The 17,471-nt window shown below is 40.2% G+C and overlaps 1 protein-coding gene across 1 annotated transcript; it reads left to right on the forward strand.

Annotated features, from left to right (window-relative positions):
- Positions 1 to 1,871: 1,871 nt before the first annotated feature.
- LOC129366978 (uncharacterized protein C4orf54-like) lies at positions 1,872 to 17,189 on the forward strand. Its single transcript, XM_055041145.1, has 2 exons — positions 1,872 to 5,907; positions 12,248 to 17,189. Exon 1 carries the CDS (start codon positions 1,948 to 1,950, stop codon positions 5,881 to 5,883), a length of 3,936 nt encoding a protein of 1,311 aa, XP_054897120.1. The 5' UTR covers positions 1,872 to 1,947; the 3' UTR covers positions 5,884 to 5,907; positions 12,248 to 17,189.
- The last annotated feature ends 282 nt before the right edge of the window (positions 17,190 to 17,471 follow it).

Below are 17,471 nucleotides of genomic sequence, written 5' to 3' on the forward strand. Positions count from 1 at the left end.
AGTTAAGACCACAAATCCCCCAGTAATTCTGCTTTTATAAGGCTATAAAAAAAACATCTAAGGGTTAATTTAGCGTGCACTCAGAGATTACAGAATCATTTTATAATTAGAAGTCACAGACACTCCCGCAGTCTTTTTATATTAAACCTGACACAGCAGCATTTTATGAGGGGTCACATGTTAAAAAGGTTAAGAACAGTTTTATTAGCTGATCAAATGTCTTAGATTTACTTTTATGGAAAAGATTAATCTGTAAATAACTGTAGCTGTCGAGCGAATGTGACGGGTTACATTTTATAACACAACAGGCTGCAGAGGCTCGAACGGCCATGTAAATGAAATACTCAGGCTAAGTTCTGCACACTTCAAACAGTGTGCTTGTGGTGTTGCTCAAAAGCATTGGGTGGGGGGTTCTTCCTTTTTAAGGTTTCCACTGCTGCTTCCATAGCGGCACCGTAACACCTTCTCCATGTTACTGACAATGAGACTAAATGTGGGATTTGAGGGCGTCAGAAGCTTTATACCGGTGGCCTCTGTCCTTGATACTGCTGTCGGTGTGCCCTCCACATGCAGCAACTGTTGGCCTGCCCCCTCCCCACCGCATACCACAAATCTGGGGCCCTGTCCAGGAACAACACTTGTGTCTTCAAAACCTAGACAGACGTCTGACAACTGGATCCCTGATATGCAGGGCATCCCAATTCAGCGATGTTAAGGAGGGAGAGAGCATCACTACTAAAAATGTTTGGGACAAAAACATCTGCATAAGAATGAATCTGTCTGTCTGTCTGTCTGCATGCCTTCCTGCATGTCTGTCTGTCTGTCTGTCTGTCTGTCCAAGATAATCTGAAGGAGAATTCTTTGTAAGCAGCTGTTTCGCTGAGTGAACGTTGATCCGCTGGGCGTTGCTGTGTCTTATGTTATAAATACCAATATGTGCTGCTGTGGATAAAGATAAATCAAAGCAGCTGAGTGCTTCATTTTTTTTTTCTTTTCACCTTTTATCAAATTACTTTTTATTTTGGGAATAAACATCACCAATATATTGAGCTTAATATATTAAGCTTAGATAATATAAGCTTATATATAATGCTTATATATAAGCTTATATGCTTTAGACTTTTTATAAAAGTCTGAAGCAATAACAGCATACAGTGTTATTATGAAGAAAAACTCATCCTGCACTATTTTTGTCTTTATTTTCTCTCTAAATTTTCAGCCCTGTCTTTTTCCTTTCTCTTTGGCATGTTGTCCGATTAGGACAGGCTGCTTGTATCTATCTGTCCGAGTCTGATGTCATGCTTGACACCATGCTAGAGATGGTGCTACAGTCTGTGGGTGACAAATAAATAAATAAATAAATAAAAATGTGACCACCAGCTGCTTCAGCCTGGAACCGACCAGATGTTCAGAAAACTTCCTGCTTGCTGGAACCGTTTTAAGAAAATGTGCCTCCTTTAAACAGAAAGACTTACTGGTTTTATTTGAAAACCAGTAACTCTTACTGCAACAAAGTTGCAATAAGAAACGGGCGATTTAAAGGAGAAAGCAGAGAATGTCTAACTCAGAATGATCTACTTCTCATAATGTCGCAGCTCAGATGAAAACTCTTACTTTCGTTCGCGCTTAGGAGGAGCTGTTCTTCTAGGAGAGGTGCTGAAAACTTTAGTTACCAAAAAAAAAAAAAAGACGTCTGACGGTGTCGTGGGAATTTTTGTGGGACTCCCCCAACACACACCCCTCCATTCTGTCTCTCAGCCACTCTTACACACACACACACACACACATACACCCACACACACACACGCAAAAACGCGCGCACACACACACACGCAAAAACGCGCACACACCCTCCTGGCCGCCCCCAGGCTCCTGCCTGCAGAGTTTTCCGTCCAGTGTCGGAGTAACATCGTAAACGAGGACCACCTGACGGTAAGTCCGGACTAAATGGAAGCAGCGGAGAAAACTCTCACGTACCGAGATGACACCGGACTTCACAGCAACAAGCTGCTTAAACATGTCAAGAAGGAGGACAGCGAGGACCGGCGCGCGGAGACAAACTGCGAGGAGTCCAACTATGTGGATCTGGACATGAGACCCGACGCGCTGAAGACGGTGAAAGTGACTTTCACCGGAGAGGGGAGCCAGCTGTCGGTGATCAAATCGGACAGCTCGAAGCAGGAGGAGAGCAAAACCGCCTCGGCCGAGTCCCTGCCGGAAAGTCCGACCAAACTCACCACCGCAGAGCCGGACTCAGAGAGCGAGAGGCAGACCGAGCTGGACTCCACCGAGCTCAGCGACAGCGGCGAGCTGCGCTACACCGACATGTGTCTGAACGGCAAGAGCGACTCCGAGCTGTCCGAGTCCCACTACATCACCACGCACGAGATCCAGCTCACCGAGCTCGACCACGACGTGGACTACGACTTGGGCCGCGGGACCCGCTGGGAATTTGAGGACGGCAACCTGGTCTACGCCTTTGTGGATTACGCCTCTTTCGAGAGCGAGGACAACCAGGAGGGCACCCTGATCGTGGAGCGCGGCCGGAGCCAGCCGAAGGCGCAGTCTAATCTTAGCGGAGCGGCTGTCAGCACCGAGCAGGAGGAGAGTGATCTGTGCGCCAGTTCGGATGAGAGCCTGTGCAGAACCCAGAGTGGCGGTGACCCGTCTGCGGGGAAGATCCACCTGTCTATTAAAACCTCCTCCAGGGCGGTGAACGACCCCGCAGGCGTGTTTGACAATAGCGCGCAGTGGTGCGCCAAACACCTCGGAGATGGGAGCCATTTCTCTTTTGTGAACCCTGGCGCCAGAGCGGGGCCCCTGTGCGATAGGGGTCAATATTTCATCCCGGCTCCGGGCCGTCAGCACCTCGCAACCAAACTGAGACGGAAAGATATTAATGAGTATTCCAGCGGAGCGTCCAGCTCTATCAGTGAGCTGGACGACGCTGATAAAGAGGTGCGTAACCTAACCGCCAAGTCTTTCAGAAGCCTGGCATGTCCCTACTTTGATGCCATCAATCTCAGCACTTCCAGTGAGTCATCCATGTCAGAATATGGCCTGAATAAGAGGTCAGCTTATCTGGACTGGAATTATGGAAATATTACACACAATACCTCCAGTGCAACACTGGAAGTGAGTAAGACAGTGCAGGATAGTAAGAGGAACATCAGATGCAAAACTGGTGTGAAAGATCAGCAGACAAGAATCTGCGCCCTGAACAAGAGAATTACTTCACAGCACACATCTTCAGGCAGAACGCTCCAAATGAAGGAACAGTCAGCACAGCAAGGGGTTACACTAAATTTTCACTGTAATGTTGAGTCCAGAACTCCCCGGGGCTCCAAGTGCTTCCAAAAGGATCGACCCAATGAAATGTTGGCCAGATCGGGGTGTGAGATGCAGCATCATCACACAGACACCTCGGGAGACACACACAAGAGGGCTATTTTTGCTTCGAGTCTGCTGAAAAATGTGATTTCCAAAAAAATGCAGTTTGAACAGGAACGCAAAATGGAGAGGGGAGAAATCTCAGATACTTACCCCTCAGGGTCCCCCTGTATTCACTTTAGAGATCTAGAGGGCATGAAGGAGAGGAATGATAGCAGAGGCTTACATGGGCAAACCTCAGAATTAAGAAACTCTGTGAACTCCCCTGAAGATCACAGATCCAGATCCAGCTCCTGTGGGCCTGCAGAGGAGACAAAGGGTGAAGGAAAGGCTGCAGATTGTTCAGGAGAGCATCAGGAAACAGCACAGGAGCCGCAGTCTGGGAAGGAGGCAGACTCAGCAAGAGAAAGACTGGACTCCAGCAGCGTTCTAACGAAGCTTCTGTTTGTTCCAAACTGCCAGTTTCTTTCCAAAGACGGAAACCTGGCAGAGGGTTTAACACCTGGCACAGGTGCAAAGACATGCGAGAAAGACCTGCAAAAGTTGGAAGACAAAAATGCAGAAAATAAAGAAAAACAGGAGAGGGTGGGGAAAGCACCCGAGATCAAAATCTGCCTGAGAAACGTAAAAGAAAACAAAGGCTGCACTCTGAATATTGCAAATCTCCTCACACCCAAAATCAGTAACAACATCAACAAATACAGGACAGCGGACAATGGCAGGTGTCATATTTTATCCTCAGGAGACAAGGCTCAGAGTTTCACCGTCAGAGACATCAGGGACACAAAGTGCAAATTTCAGACACCAATATATCACGTCAGGGATGTACGTAAGTTAGTGAAAAGCTCGTATCGTTTTGTCTCTTTGAACAGAAGTGACCGTAGATGTTCCATAGTGGCCGAGGAGAAAACTAAAGTGGATCCAGAAAAACCATCCCCCATTGTGATCAAATGCAACTCTGTTAACACAAACATTAAACCAGAGTCAGACGACACAACACAGGCACAAGTGGAGGCAGACACCATGCCTGACACCTCCTGTAGAGTAGCCACTGTTACGGCAAGACAAGGAAATCTCAATCAGTCTGAGACGCAGCAAAATCTTGAGGGCAAACTGGAAAAACAGAGACAGGATAGGTTCACTGGGGAGACAAATGAAAGGAGAAATGATCCCACAATGCCAAAACAGGATGCCCTAGAAAAGCTCAAGGCTGCAGTTAAAACCATGGAGCAGCTTTATGTTTTTGACAGGAATGAATGGAAGCGTAAAACCCAAGCCTCTCACCCAGTCGCAGACAGCCGCGTGCTGCCGCTCCTCACCATGCAGGATCATGGAGTTGCAGATGAGCAGGAGGTGAAAAACATTGGCAGGATACCTCAGTCTCTCACAAATGGCAAAGAAATTCAGAAAAGCCAAGGAGATAGAACATCACTGAATATAATTCATGTTTCATACAACCAGAACCCTTTCAAAACACAATCGCAGCAAAGCAAAACCTTCACCAACAAAAGCATCCTGCATTTTGCCAATAAAAAACACAGCAGCATAAATGCACAAGATTCTGCTTTACAAGCAGAATCCGGAGTGAGAAGCTCCAAAACGTCGACGGTTAAACCAGCTTCTGTAAAAATGGTGGATCAGGATGAGGCCAAATCCAGTTTCACGGATCCCACCACCACAAAGAGTTTCCTGGATTCTGAGAACTACCTAACCATGCCAGGGATTGGCTGCACAAATGAAACCAAGCTGCTCAATCAAAAGGGGGATTCAAGTTCTGGCAAAACAAATTCAGGTGATATCAAGGTGCCAGAGCAAAGCAAGTCACATGTAACTATGGACTGTCCTTCTGCAACGATCTACCACCTTCCAACAGCAGCGACAAGTCCTCAAAATCAGCAGCAGGTGTTACGCTTCTCCCCCTCCATCAATATGTCCCCAACACCCTCCGGAGGAGAAATAGTCCCTCAAACCCAGCGCAAGATGCTCCTGGACCCCACAACTGGACATTATTACCTGGTGGACACTCCCATACTGGCCACCACCAAGAGACTTTTCGATCCAGAGACAGGCCAGTACGTGGATGTCCCCATGCCTCACTCACCCATGGCGTCCGTCACACCCGTACCTTTCTCTCTACCCCCCGTAGCTCTCGCCCCCACCTACGTGGTCTACCCAGGCTTCATCTCTCCTACGTTGGCAGCCCAGGCGGTGATGCCGCAGTCCCCCTGTCAATCGGAGGACGCAGCAGGAGAAAGCATCAAAAGCAATCAGATGAGCCCGGGTACAGAGAAGGCTTACTACAGCGCGACGGCAGAGGCTCAGCAGGGGCCGCTTCATCTGCCGCTGAGTTTGGGACATGTGTCCGCTAAAGGAGGGCCTGGAAGCTCTGACAAAAAGGCACTTATCAGCATCACAACACAGCAGGGTCCAAGAATCATTGCTCCACCCTCGTTTGATGGGAAAACTATGAGCTTTGTGGTTGAGCATCGGTGACCAAGAGGACTTCTCTTCACATATGTGAGTCAAAATGAACATAAATTAATCAAACTAATCCAGATCTGAAAAAGGATCTTAGTCTAAATGTCAAAGTATTAACAGACTAGGTGTTAGATGGACAAGCTTTCATAAATCTGACATGTGTCACAGACTGTAGATCCTCCTGCAGACAGATGGGGAAAAAATTCATACAAACCAGAGCCAAGGAGGAGGATAGTGATACAAGTTCAATAAACTTGATTCTGTTTTTATATAATAATAGTACATTTCTACGTAAAACACTTTGTAAAATAATCTTTAAATGCTAAAAAGTAAAAGAAAATTGCAGACTATAACACAAAAAATCCTCCAGCGTACAGGTAGTAAAAGCAAAAAAAAAAAGAAAACACACACACAGACACAAAGAGAATATAAAAGTTAAAATGTATTTGATGAAGGAAGATTTTTAGTCTTTTTTTTGAAACTTTCCAATGTTTGTGAGGTCCTCCATTTGTCAGAATGGGAATTGAACAGGAATGGAGCAGCAGAGGAGAAAGCCCAGTGCTGCATGGCTCTTTGTCCTGATGGGGACAAGACGGTCGAGCTTTGAAGATCAGCTCCAAAGTTCAAATGTGGAAACAGATACTAAAGAGATTTGCCACTGATGCACTGCAACCTGAAGATATGCAGAGACAGAGATCCAGTTAAATCGAGATATTTTATGCTGCATCTTGTCAGCATTGATACAGCAGTGAATAATGATAATTGTTATTTGCCACTCATATTTACCTGTTAACTCTGCATCTGACCAGACAGATCAGCATTGGGGTATCACAAAGAAGCTCTGCCCTGAACAGTTTCACGTTTTCATTTTAGAAACAACTTACTTGTGAGAGAAACGTACTCAGCATAGGCACGGTTTTATAAACATTTTTTATTTCAAACACACATAAAATTGTCTTTGCTGACCCTGTTTAGCTTGCTGGTGTTCAAAGTCCGAAGATTAAACATGCAACAGATGTAAATAATAATTAATACCTTATCTCTACAACATATTCTCACAGTTACACATTTGGTCAACATCCACCCTATAATTTGAATACAAATTAATAAAACCACGTTAAGAAATTGGGATTTCTAACAGTTTTGTTACAATAAATACTTAACAGGATGTGAAAAAAAAACTTTCTGGTATATCAATATGACCTGACACAGTTCTCTTTGTCATTTTATAAATTGGAAAGACAGGGAAACGTGTGGAAAAATAGAAAAGTGTATAAATGTGAATAGCAGTGCAATGAAAGTTATTGGAAGAGTATTACCCAAGCTCATCTTGCCGCGTTGCACAATGAGAATGATAAAGAAAGTTTAAGAGGCCCAAAAAGGTCACTGAAAATTCGTGTTGTCTTGTTAGCAATGTTGGTTGTGAGAAGTTTTTGATTTGTCATATGTACAGAAAATGTTCTTCATTTAACTTAAATTGAGTTCAAAAGTACTTTTCATTCCCACAGGTTGCAATAAAAAATATCAATCCGTCTATAGGGCAATAAATATGAACAAACCATGTAAAATTGTAATAATTGGAAAGCATTAATATCTCAAAGCAAAAGTCAATATTATAAATAAAGGTTCAAAACATATTTAAATAAATAAAAAGACCAAAAGCCAAAAATACTCTGGAATTTCAACTTCAACACAAGCAAAAAAAATCGGAACATAGAGGCAACATTACCAATAAGCATTGAGATCACAGTTAAGAGGAGAAAATGGGCATTTTCTCTTTAGTTTTTGCTTATTGTGCTGTTTTTTGTGTTTTCCATGTTTTCTCCAAGCAGCAATATAACCTACTGTAGCACTTTAGCAGCACTCTGACAGTGTTAATAGACTTGCAGTAGCTCCATGACAGGTAACCTGACTCCCCTGAGAGATTGGATTTTCATCCTTGAGCCCTTTCTTTTTTTCTGCATCACACATCGTCGGACTATTTTAATAGTGTGAGGCAAGTTTGTTTACACGGTTTATTCTCAGGGTGTCGCTGGAAACTATTCCAGTTAGTGACGCCTTAACATTAAGTTATTCTTAATCAGCCATTAAGGTTTTTAATTTCCTATATAGCATTACAGATCACTATTCTGTCCATCCCTTAGGCAGGTTTACTAGAGCCTGAAGTGAAGCATTTTGTTAGACAGAGTCATTTTATTAGATTCATTTAGATGACTGTGCTAAGATAAAATAATGATGTCATGGCTTTCTAAGCTTCTGAGAAGTTGATATATAACATCTGAGCACATTGGAGGCATACATGGGGATGCAATTTAAGGCAACACCACAACATGCTGCTTTCTTAAAGGCCATAATGGAAAAGAATCAAAAGAAATCAACCAAGATACCAGGAAGAGAATTTTGGACCTCCACCAATCTCTTTCATACTTGGGTACAATTCCCAGGTGCAAGAAGGCAGATGTGGACCATATCCACCACCATACAACTGTATTGGTCCCATAAGACAGTTTTGTATGTTTTATAATTAATTGCCTATCAGTTACACAACATCTCTCATAATGCAAGCTGTACTTGTGGAAGAATTAGATGTAATAAGGAGATTTTTGTCCTGGCAAGTTATAAAAACCTAAGTCAGCCTCACCACTGGGTTCCCAAGCGCATATTTTGCACAAAATATGCACAAACTTTAGTAAAGTTGACATGCACTAAAGTAATCTGGAACTGTTTTCTATTCAATTTGGTTGTGACCTTGAGAGAACACTTGCTAACGTCCAGAAACAGTTTGTCAAAGTGCAGTTTACCAGCACACTGAAAGCAAATTACAATGCCAGCACCGTTGCTCCACTTCATCCTCAAAATGATACCACACACCAGCCTCCAACCTGCTCACTTGCACTGTGTGTTTGGTAGTAAATAGATCTTCTGATAATAAACAAGAAGGTGCATTGATGCTAAACTGATACACACCTCGAAAGTAAAATACTAAGAAAAACTACAATGACTTTTGGGAGACTGTTCACATGAAGCTTTTGAGATTAGAGAGTTTTTGTCACTCAAAGATTCATTTGATGCAGGTAAGAGTGAAGCTGTCCATCGAAGCCCAAAACAACTGCTAAAAAAACTAACATGTAGGTTACATTTTACTATTTCATCTTTTAAGCCAGAAAAAGATAAAATAGTAAAATGTTTTGAAGGCATATTTAAGACAAGCAGTAACTTTTTTTCACTCCCCTAATGCATAGTTTATAATGCCTAAATCTGAAAACTTTCTTTTCATGTTCTAAAATCAAATCAGATGGTCAAGGTGTTTGTACCTATGAAAGGCAAACATAAACATGAAGACAGATGGGAAACTAAGTCAGGTCTTGTGGGCTGTAACTTTACGGTCCTTATAGTTATTTTCTTCATGGATTCACTGAAGTTTATTTTCACTTCAATTGATACAGAAAGAACTGGGAAACTAAGTTTACTTTAGGGAGGTTATCGATATCACACGTGTTATGTCCCTTATCTGTGTTGTACATGTGTCTGTATTTAGGTGTTTTCTGGGCTGGTGGCCAAATCCCTCAGAAAGAAGCAATTACTCATCCTGTTAATTCAGGTGTTCAGTACATTTTCCTTGACGAAAGAGGATAAAACAAGAAGTAATCAGCGTGAGCCTGGTCCACACTGATACAGGATATAGAGTATAGCTCCTAAAATCTTCCCACCAGTTCCTTATACCGACATCAGATCTCCCTCGTTGTTCACGCTAACTCCTTTAAAAAGGAAAAGTTTCTATTGAGTTCCCTTTACCAGGAAGTGAGGGTTCAAAAATCCTGGTGAGGTCTTTAAATGCAGGACAAACTGCAGGTCGATTAATGACTAGGGGTCGATTAATGACCCCTAGTCATTAATCGAGAGTAGATACATTCTCAGCTTCCTAAAACCCACAATGTGGACTTCATTCATGGGACCTGATTATTGACCCGTATGACTGACCGCCTGTCTTTTCTGGGTTCCATCATTATATCTGCTAGTCTCACCACTGTGATGTCAAGACAGTATCATGAGTTAAATATAACCAAGTCTACCATTGAGTTATTTAACTGTGTGAGTATGTACCTTCAAAACTTTTACAATAGCGGTTTAATAGCAGTTTGACTTTGTTTCAATTGGACCTTAAAACTAAACAAGGAGCTATTGTCAAGATTATCCTCTGAACCATTTAAATTTGTAATTCTTTCTCAGATGTACACGCTCACACCTTGCTAGAGGTCTCTCGCAGCTAATGTGTCAGAGCAAGAACACAACTGCATGAGCGTGGGGGATACATGTCAGCCGAGAGTGTGGCAGCCAGAGGCCTAGTATGGGGTTGAGTAGTGGTGTGAGGGCTACATGAGATGTGTGGAGCTGGCGCTGGTCTCTCATGCAGTTGGGTTGGGGGGGATTCAGGAGGGGCTATTGGGGCATGGCTGGAATAGTGATGCAGGAGGAAAAGGTCAGGCAATGCAAAGTATTTGTTGTGCTGATGCAGGGAGAGGACAGCTGCTCGGAGAGATCAGATGCTGCTGCAGCTCTGGCTTGGGAGCGAGTCTGTTGGACTGCGAGAGGGTCAACTTTTTATAGCCCCCCTCACCCCACTTTACACTGTGCCAGACCCCCTCCTCCACCACTGCCTATTACTAAATGCGGAGAAGGAGTCAGAAATCACTGCTGACCTTCATTCCCTCTGTGTAAACTAATTGATTAGTTTCAGCTCGTTGTTCCCTCCAACTATGATTGGTTAAATGTAGTGAGCCAAAAGGCTAACTACAATATTGTACAGCTTTTTTTCCCCTGTTTTGTTACATTAGACGCACAAACTTCAATTTGTGTTTTAGTGGGACTCATGTGACAGACCAACACAGGCAAGGATAACTGTGAGCTGAAAGGAGAAATGTAAATAAAAAATACAAATGTCCTCTGTTTATATGACTTTATCTAATGTCTTCTTAATTGTCTCCTACTTTAATGTGTTTGACTAATCAAGCAGGCGATATTAATAAAAAAATTTGCATATTAATAAAAAAGTAAAAATCAGAACACCCTCCCTCCTAATAATTAATCTTTCATCACTTAATTTAAATAACGTCAGTGAGCTGCTTCTTTATCTACCAGTCTCTTACATCAGTCCGAAGAATGCTTTTCTAGTTCTTCACTTTCAGCTGGGAGATGTTTAAGGGTTTCTTCTACAAACAGTCAATTTCAACTCACATCTCAATGAAATCAAGATCTGGATCTCAGCCAATCTTTTGTGAATGTGTGGGTTTGTTTTGAGTCACTGTCCTCTTGCAGGTTGACATTTAATATCAGAGATGATCTCCCATTTTCCTCAAGCGATCTCTGATGGTACAATTCACGGTGGATTCTGTTTTGGTGGTTTGATCCTGACGCACCAAAGTGTCACATCAAATTCACTTTTAGGTCTGTGCTTCATGGTTGGAAGTTATTTCAATGCTATGTTTGAGTTTTGTCAACTCACTGCAGAAGACTGAAGACAGAATATGATGAAGATTGTTTCACACTACAGAAGATTTGAACAGACCAGTGAAACTCTGGGAGAATATGGTGTGGTCAGAGGTCACATGAGGTCAAAGCTATGCGTTTTTGGGCATCAGCATACACACTATATTTGCATAATAGTTCTGCACACAAAAAAAACTAAAAGCTGCTTAAATTACCCAGTTAATCAGTTCACTTGTAAGAAACTTAAATTCTATTGAAAGATGAAAAACATATTGCCCGGAATCTTCAAGATTCTAAGAATTTATGTGGAAGAAAGAGTGAAAATTACACCGGAACAATGAATTCACTAATTTATATAGATGTCTTGAAGTTACCATTAACAAGAAAAGTCTTTATCTACAGAGTAAATAAAATTCCATAAACATGTTAACTATTCAATGCGCTGTATATTTGAATATGTATGCATAACATTTCATTGCTAGTAATTGGTGGACTAATTTGTGTGAAAAATGTAACATCTGGAGTACATTCATGTCAACAGGACATTCTATGTATTCATTTTATTTATATATTCATTCATCATTTATATAATTAAAAAAATGGTTCACCTAACAAATATGAACTACTTGCAGGATTGCAAGTAATTCAGATTGGGATTATCACAATAATCCCAATAAAACTCATTAAAACTAGTGTTTTTGATGCAAAAATACGTGAATAAGTATTCACATGTCATACTTTGGAAGGCAAAGAATAGCTTTGCATATAGCTTTGTGAATAGCTTTGTGAATAGCTTTGTGGAAGGCACTTGAATGTCAATACAATGAACAATTTAGGAAAAATGTATTTTGGCATCTAAACTCGTCAATTCTTTCTTTTCTTTCATTTCCAGATAGCTCTGCTGAGGAATCCACCTTCATTCACTGTAAGTGGAGTTTTCATCCTGTGACCTGCTCTCTGGACAACTTCCACCATCAGCCCTTCACCTGTCTCTCTCTGTTCTGCTGTTTGTTTTTTTTTTTTGTTGTTGTTTTTTTTCTGTATGCATTGTAGCACTTTATAGATATGAATCGTAGAGATACTTTCCATTCAGGTGCTGTGTAGATTGGTCTGTATTTAAATGCCATGTGTGCCCTGCAGTCTATTCAAAAGGAAACAAGGCAGTTCTGTCACAATAAAGTGTTATTTACGGCCAATCTGTTTTATTAATATGTTAATGACAATATGTACTTAGATTGTTTATCTGATAAAACACAACAGACTCCCGTGAGTAAAATTTATGTACATAAAAAAAAAAATAAAAAGTAGCATCATTAAAGTCAGACTGTTTGTTTCTAGCACATCGTAGTCTCGTGTCACCTGACTGAGTCTGCTTGATGATAATAAACCCTAGATATACTATTATTAACTAGCTAGGCCATAATGTCATGGCTTTTAATAGAGGTGTCATAAAGGTATAACTTCAAACAAATCAAATTTCTTGTTGAGACATATTTGTTTGCTGGCTTGTGCTCTCATCACTATTTTATTTGCAGTTTGCTAAAAACATAACTAAAAAGAAAAGTTTCTGATTTCAGCAGAGAAACTGTAGCAAACTGGAAGCTAAATTTTTTCTCTTCCTGGTGGATCCGTTTTTGAAGGTCACAAAGGGAACAGAGTCAATCAGAAATTCAAAACATTATTTCTGGGGAATCCTGCTGTTTGATGTTACTGACATACTGGAGTTATCACATGTTATCACCTTGTTGCCTTAATGTATTTATAGTGACCTAGAAAAAAAATCATTTGTGTTTTTGTTGTTCTAAATGAAGTAGAGATTGTCCATTTGAATGTGGCTTAAATAATACATATAAGGTTAGGTATTTATGATCAAAATTCTAATTATTTTTGGAATAACTAAAACCAATATATTGCTGCAATGTGCATTTAATGTGAATGCTGAGGTGTTTGGAAAATGCACCAGCAACCTTTGGCGATATACATAGTGGTGTGGTGGTTTGAGGAAAATAGGGGAAAACTCACTATTGGAAAGCCAATAGTTAGTTTTCTGACAACTCTAATGTTGGGTAGGGTGGCATACCAGACCTTGTATCCCACCCATATGTCTGTATTTTCTAGCTTTGACCAATAAGTTGAAGATGTCCAGAGCAGATGTCCAAATGCAGCATCTTTGCTTCATTTGTAGGTGGTTTTGACAAGCTCTGAAACATTTTAGTATGGCATTTTCCATTTGTTTGGCAAAAATACAATTGTCGAAGTACCAAGACTTGAACATTTTGATCTTTCTCACCAACTAAGACTGCCACTTCTGTTCTAAAATCTGTGTGGTCAAAGTTTCCTCAGTAGTTAAGTAGATTAAATGCTGAGAAATAAGTTGTTTTTGGCTTGTGATGCTAAATAAACAAATGTTTCTAGTGTGAAGACTAGAAACTTGATCATGAGTAGGTTTGGCATAACATATTTCTGAGATTTGAGCTTTACCTAATGAATGTTTAATCTCATGAAGATAATAAATTAAGGATGAATTTGATATTTTTGAAAGAAACTCAGCTTAATCATCCTTCAAAATAAAACTCCGGTCTTTCACGATTAAGAGAGGCCGGTGTTAGAGTGTGTTTCTTTAGGCTGATGTTGACTGAGCATAGATGTAATTGTGTATATGTGCAACAAGTATTACTTTCTTATGTGACACAACTGTATAAAACAGACATGGTAAGTTATTTTATTGAGCTGAGCAGCTTTAAGCAAATTATCTCTCTCTATTGGCACACATATATAGATAAATATAATTCTGACCTATCAATAATATCTATCAGGCTCTTGTTCAGATTCCTGTGGAGACATTCCTGACAAATCCAAGTAGAAAAAAAAAGATCACAGGATGGGCCCAGAATACTCTGAAGGAGTTACTGTCCTGTCCTTTACCGGAATGTCTCAAGGTCCTCCAGGAAAAAACTGGAAATGTTGCTAAATGGAGAGAGTCATGCTAGCTACCTGGACCAGCAGAGGGGCAAAAAGTTCGTATCAGCGCATGCTAATACAGTATCAATGTGCCAAAGTGTGAAATGAGTTTTGAATCCCTAAAACGTAATAACTGCAAAATAGATATGGACTTGTTAGAGTTGTCTTAACAAAAGATGAGATCGTGTAGATCACTGCTGGGTAAAAGTCCTCTAAACTACTTTCAGCAGTGTAGTTGTGCATTAAAAAGGGATCGAAATACTTGTGATTTTTCACACTTATCTGAGGAAAGGGACCATTTAATGAATGTTCAATCACTCCAGACCTTCTGCTGCAGCGTGTCTGGTCTATTACATATGTAAAATCATTACATTTATTTTCAAGTAAATACCAGTCATATCAAGAGAATGTGGTTTTCCTTTGTGTGCTATCACTAAACCCTTCCACAGTAACCTTTTGGTTTCCATCAGCTTTTCTGTTGACATCAACTCCTTGTTGTGTCCAGTGAAATGCGTCTTAATGGCCACCAGCATGATGTATAAATGAAATGTTTTCTTCTTATTATTATTAATATTATTAATATTATTTCCTTAATGCACACCTCTTGTTTTTCCTAGTGAGGTGAGATGAGTAACACTATGCATGTTGCTCAGATGAAAACAGAGCTACGATTCAGATTTAGCACTGAGCTCAGGTCACTATAAGTAGTGTTGGGCCTAATGAGTCGGTGCCAACTGAGACATTTACAGGATAACTTCCTCTATTTGTCTTGGTTCAGGTTACACTTTTGTGTAATGAGATGGGAGTGGGTGTGCTTGCGTCTGAATGCGTCCGCGTTTGTGGTCGTGAGCTATGCGTGGCATTCGAGCATTCTGTGAGCACAACGAGGAGTTGCGTTACTTCCCTGCAAACAGGATCACACAGAGTGCACATGTGTGAAGCGTGTCTTCACGATTAGCACACACTGTAGTACCAGATTTTAAAGACACTTTAGAGCGAGCTGTTTGGTGCAAAACGGTAATTAGAATTACTATCCAAAATGAATTTTTGTTCCCCCTCCCCATGATTCTGTCTTTTTCAATATTTAAACAATAATATTTTTGATTCTTTTCAACACATTTTCTGTCATGTTTCCCACTGAATCTGCAGCAGGGCCTCATTGGTCTTTGTGCTAACATGAACCAGCATCCCTCTGAGCATAATACCAACCGTAGATTTGCTATCTGCACAATGTTTCAAAACTAAGCACAACCTAAAAGGTATTTGGAGCTGCTGGTCAGTCTACTTACCTCCATTTAAAATACATATCATTTCCCCATCGCATGCCCTGAAAGTTTATTTTAGGTTTTGAACACATTTTGCTAACTTTTCTGAAGGGTTTGTGCTCAAGAGCCTAATTGGCAGTGCAATGTTTGATACAATTTGAAGTGCTTTGTAGCCTGAAGTTGTTGGGAACTGTTTAAATCAAGCTACTGATACCTAAACAACCTGTAAGAAAATAAACACAGATCACCTGAAAACTTGACATAGCGTTTCCAGTGTTGGATGCCTTAACAAAAATTGTGTTTCTCCAATTTTTAAGAACTTTTAAGCTTATTTTACTGGAACATGTGAAATTTGGAATGTAAATTTTATTTCATTCTATTTTCTAAATGTTGCACTTGGGCGGTCACCAAAAATGAAAGTTAAATGTCAATGTCTGTAACCGTGGGTGACAAAAGCACTATTGAGACATTTTTATTTACCATTTTTATTCTTTATGCGAAGAATAAGATGCCGGTTATGTTATACACTACCTTCCAAAAGTATTAATATCTTTGGTCAAAATATTTTGTTGGAATTTTATGTGATAGATCAACAATAAGATGTCCATAACTGTGAAAGGAAATCAAATGCTGAAAAATAAAAATAATAGTAATAATATAATAATACCTTTTTTTTTTTACAAATAAATATTTGGGTCATGATGATGTTGGTTCTTCATCACACAACATGTTGCATGTAAGGCCAACATAACTAACATTCAATATACTAACAATTTTACCTATGACTATCAGAACAAATGAGGATATTTTGGTTGAATAACCATTTTTAACCCTTCTCCAATTGTTTGAAAATAATGTATATTTTTCCTCAGACCTCACAATTATGTGCTCCTTTGCATTAATCTATCAAATAAAATCCCAATAAACCTTTCAAGGATGTGGTTGTGATGTGATGAAAGGATAAAATAGGATGAATACATTTGCAAGGCTCTGTATGTTTGGAAACTTGGTCAAGGAGAACTTAAAGATCCTGGCATCGCGTGTGAATGACACATCAACGAAGAAGCATTTCTTATTTTTTGCTCTTAAGAGTGAGGCCTACAGAGAGAATAATCTGTCTGAATTTGGTGTCATTGCTGAGTTAAACAGCATATGAATCATGAATTATGTGAATGGTTCATGGTTCATTCAAATGGTGACTGTGATGTTCTGTACTATTCATGTGCCATGTCATGATATCTGACGGGATTTCAGGATTAAACACGGGAAAATGACACTATCAATGTTTGGTTTAGCGGATGAGGAAAGTGTTAAGGTGAGATGGTCTGAGATACGTGCATACAGAAGGTTTAAAAATAAGTCGCACATGACTGAACTCTGCTTGAATTGATGCCATCGCTGATTTAAAACTGCCGTCTGTGTCTGTGAAGAAGGTAAAGGTCACGATGAAAAGTAAAGAGATTACTTGAAAAGGGGAAATGGAATGCAAATTTTGCATTTACTGTACCATTCACTGTACTGAAAAGAAAAAGTCTGATGGATGAATGTAATGCAAACTGATACATCTACATTTGTTTGCAATAAATGTTAAAATGCAAGACACTGAAACTGTTTTCTCTCCTTTCTTCACGTCACTCGTTATTCAGGGTGGTAATTTAGAGTAATCTTAAAAAGAACCTCTGTTTCTAGTGAACTGAACATCCGGCTCCATCGATGTTAGATTTTTCTTTACCAGAATCCATTATTTACACTTTCACTTGATCTGTTTAAATCCCAATTTAAGATTAAAGAAAGAAAATGTTTTAACTTTTGTAAGAACAAGTAAGTCCGTCTAAATGCTTTAAACCTAACTCTGCCTGACTCATAAAATTAACTTGAACTTTCCCTCTT

This window comes from Poeciliopsis prolifica, unplaced genomic scaffold (genome assembly GCF_027474105.1).
Source record: "Poeciliopsis prolifica strain line A6 unplaced genomic scaffold, Auburn_PproV2 SCAFFOLD016, whole genome shotgun sequence".
Taxonomy (NCBI): Eukaryota; Metazoa; Chordata; class Actinopteri; order Cyprinodontiformes; family Poeciliidae; genus Poeciliopsis; species Poeciliopsis prolifica.